Source organism: Papilio polytes, unplaced genomic scaffold (assembly GCF_000836215.1).
Source record: "Papilio polytes unplaced genomic scaffold, Ppol_1.0 DF821289.1, whole genome shotgun sequence".
Taxonomy (NCBI): Eukaryota; Metazoa; Arthropoda; class Insecta; order Lepidoptera; family Papilionidae; genus Papilio; species Papilio polytes.
The window spans coordinates 2,199,886-2,200,851 of record NW_013527915.1 but is presented as its reverse complement, the minus strand read 5'-3'; the positions used below and the strand labels follow the sequence as shown (position 1 = coordinate 2,200,851).

At 41.1% G+C, this 966-nt stretch overlaps 1 protein-coding gene across 1 annotated transcript in view; it reads left to right on the top strand.

The window, feature by feature from the left end:
- LOC106109087 (protein outspread-like) overlaps positions 1-966 on the top strand; it is a gene marked incomplete at its 3' end in the record, with an annotated part of 201,993 nt that overhangs the window by 199,793 nt on the left and 1,234 nt on the right. The window contains exon 7 of the mRNA XM_013290490.1: positions 6-959. Within this exon, the coding sequence (XP_013145944.1) occupies positions 6-959 (954 nt within the window). The remainder of the gene's footprint in view (positions 1-5; positions 960-966) is intronic.

Here is a 966-nt window from a genome sequence, read left to right as displayed (position 1 = left end):
CTCAGCCCCCGGCGTCGCCTATCCTTAGTCGCACTCCGATCTCCAGAGTTAAGGAAAAGGTTCGCGCTAGATCCTGTCATCAACCACTGATGAGAACGGACTTCAAAGACGAAAAGGACGAAATAGATTCTACCAAAGACCGCTCCATAAACGAAGTGGACGAAAACGAGAAGCCAGCCGAGCAAAGAAAGCGAAGCTACATTTCGACTATTGACAAGCAGGCGATAGAAATTGACGATTTACGAAAACAGCTTAAATTAGCTCTGAGTGATGTTAATGCGGCGGAATCTGAGCTTGCGAGACTGCGAAAACTGAAATCCGAGGCGGCGCTACGAGAAAAGAAAATGGAAGAACTCGTGACGACATTACAAAAGAAAGAGGAAGAACTTTCTTTACGAACTAAAGAAGCAGAGAACTTAAACGCGATAAAGCAGCTTTACAATCAGGATAAGACCACGTGGGAGACAAAGCTATCGGAAACCCAACAGTTTTTAAAGGAATCGACGGAACACTGCGAGTTACTTACGAGGCAGCTAACATCAGCACAAGAAAACATTAAACAGTTGCAAAGAGAATTGAACGAACTCAACGAAAAACTTCTTAAAAGTGTTAAAGAAAATGAAAACTTATACGCTAGGATTAGAGATTTAGAAGGTCGTGCGGGATCAGAATCCCCATCTAAAGAAAAGAGGAAGAGTATCGGATCCCTTAGCGATCTTACAAACATAAAACAAGATCTTAATTTAGACTCCTTGGAGAGGAATAGGCTCATCGAGGAATACGTTGAACTAAGAGGAAGGTTCTTAAAAGCAATTCAAGAAATCAAAGCCATGAAGAAGGAGCTTCGAGAGGCAAATAATATGTATGACGAACTTGAAATAACGAATATGAAGTTAAGAAATGAAATGAAGCTTAGAGAGCAATGTAGCAGATCAGAAATAAATCTGATGGCAGCCAAAATTTTAG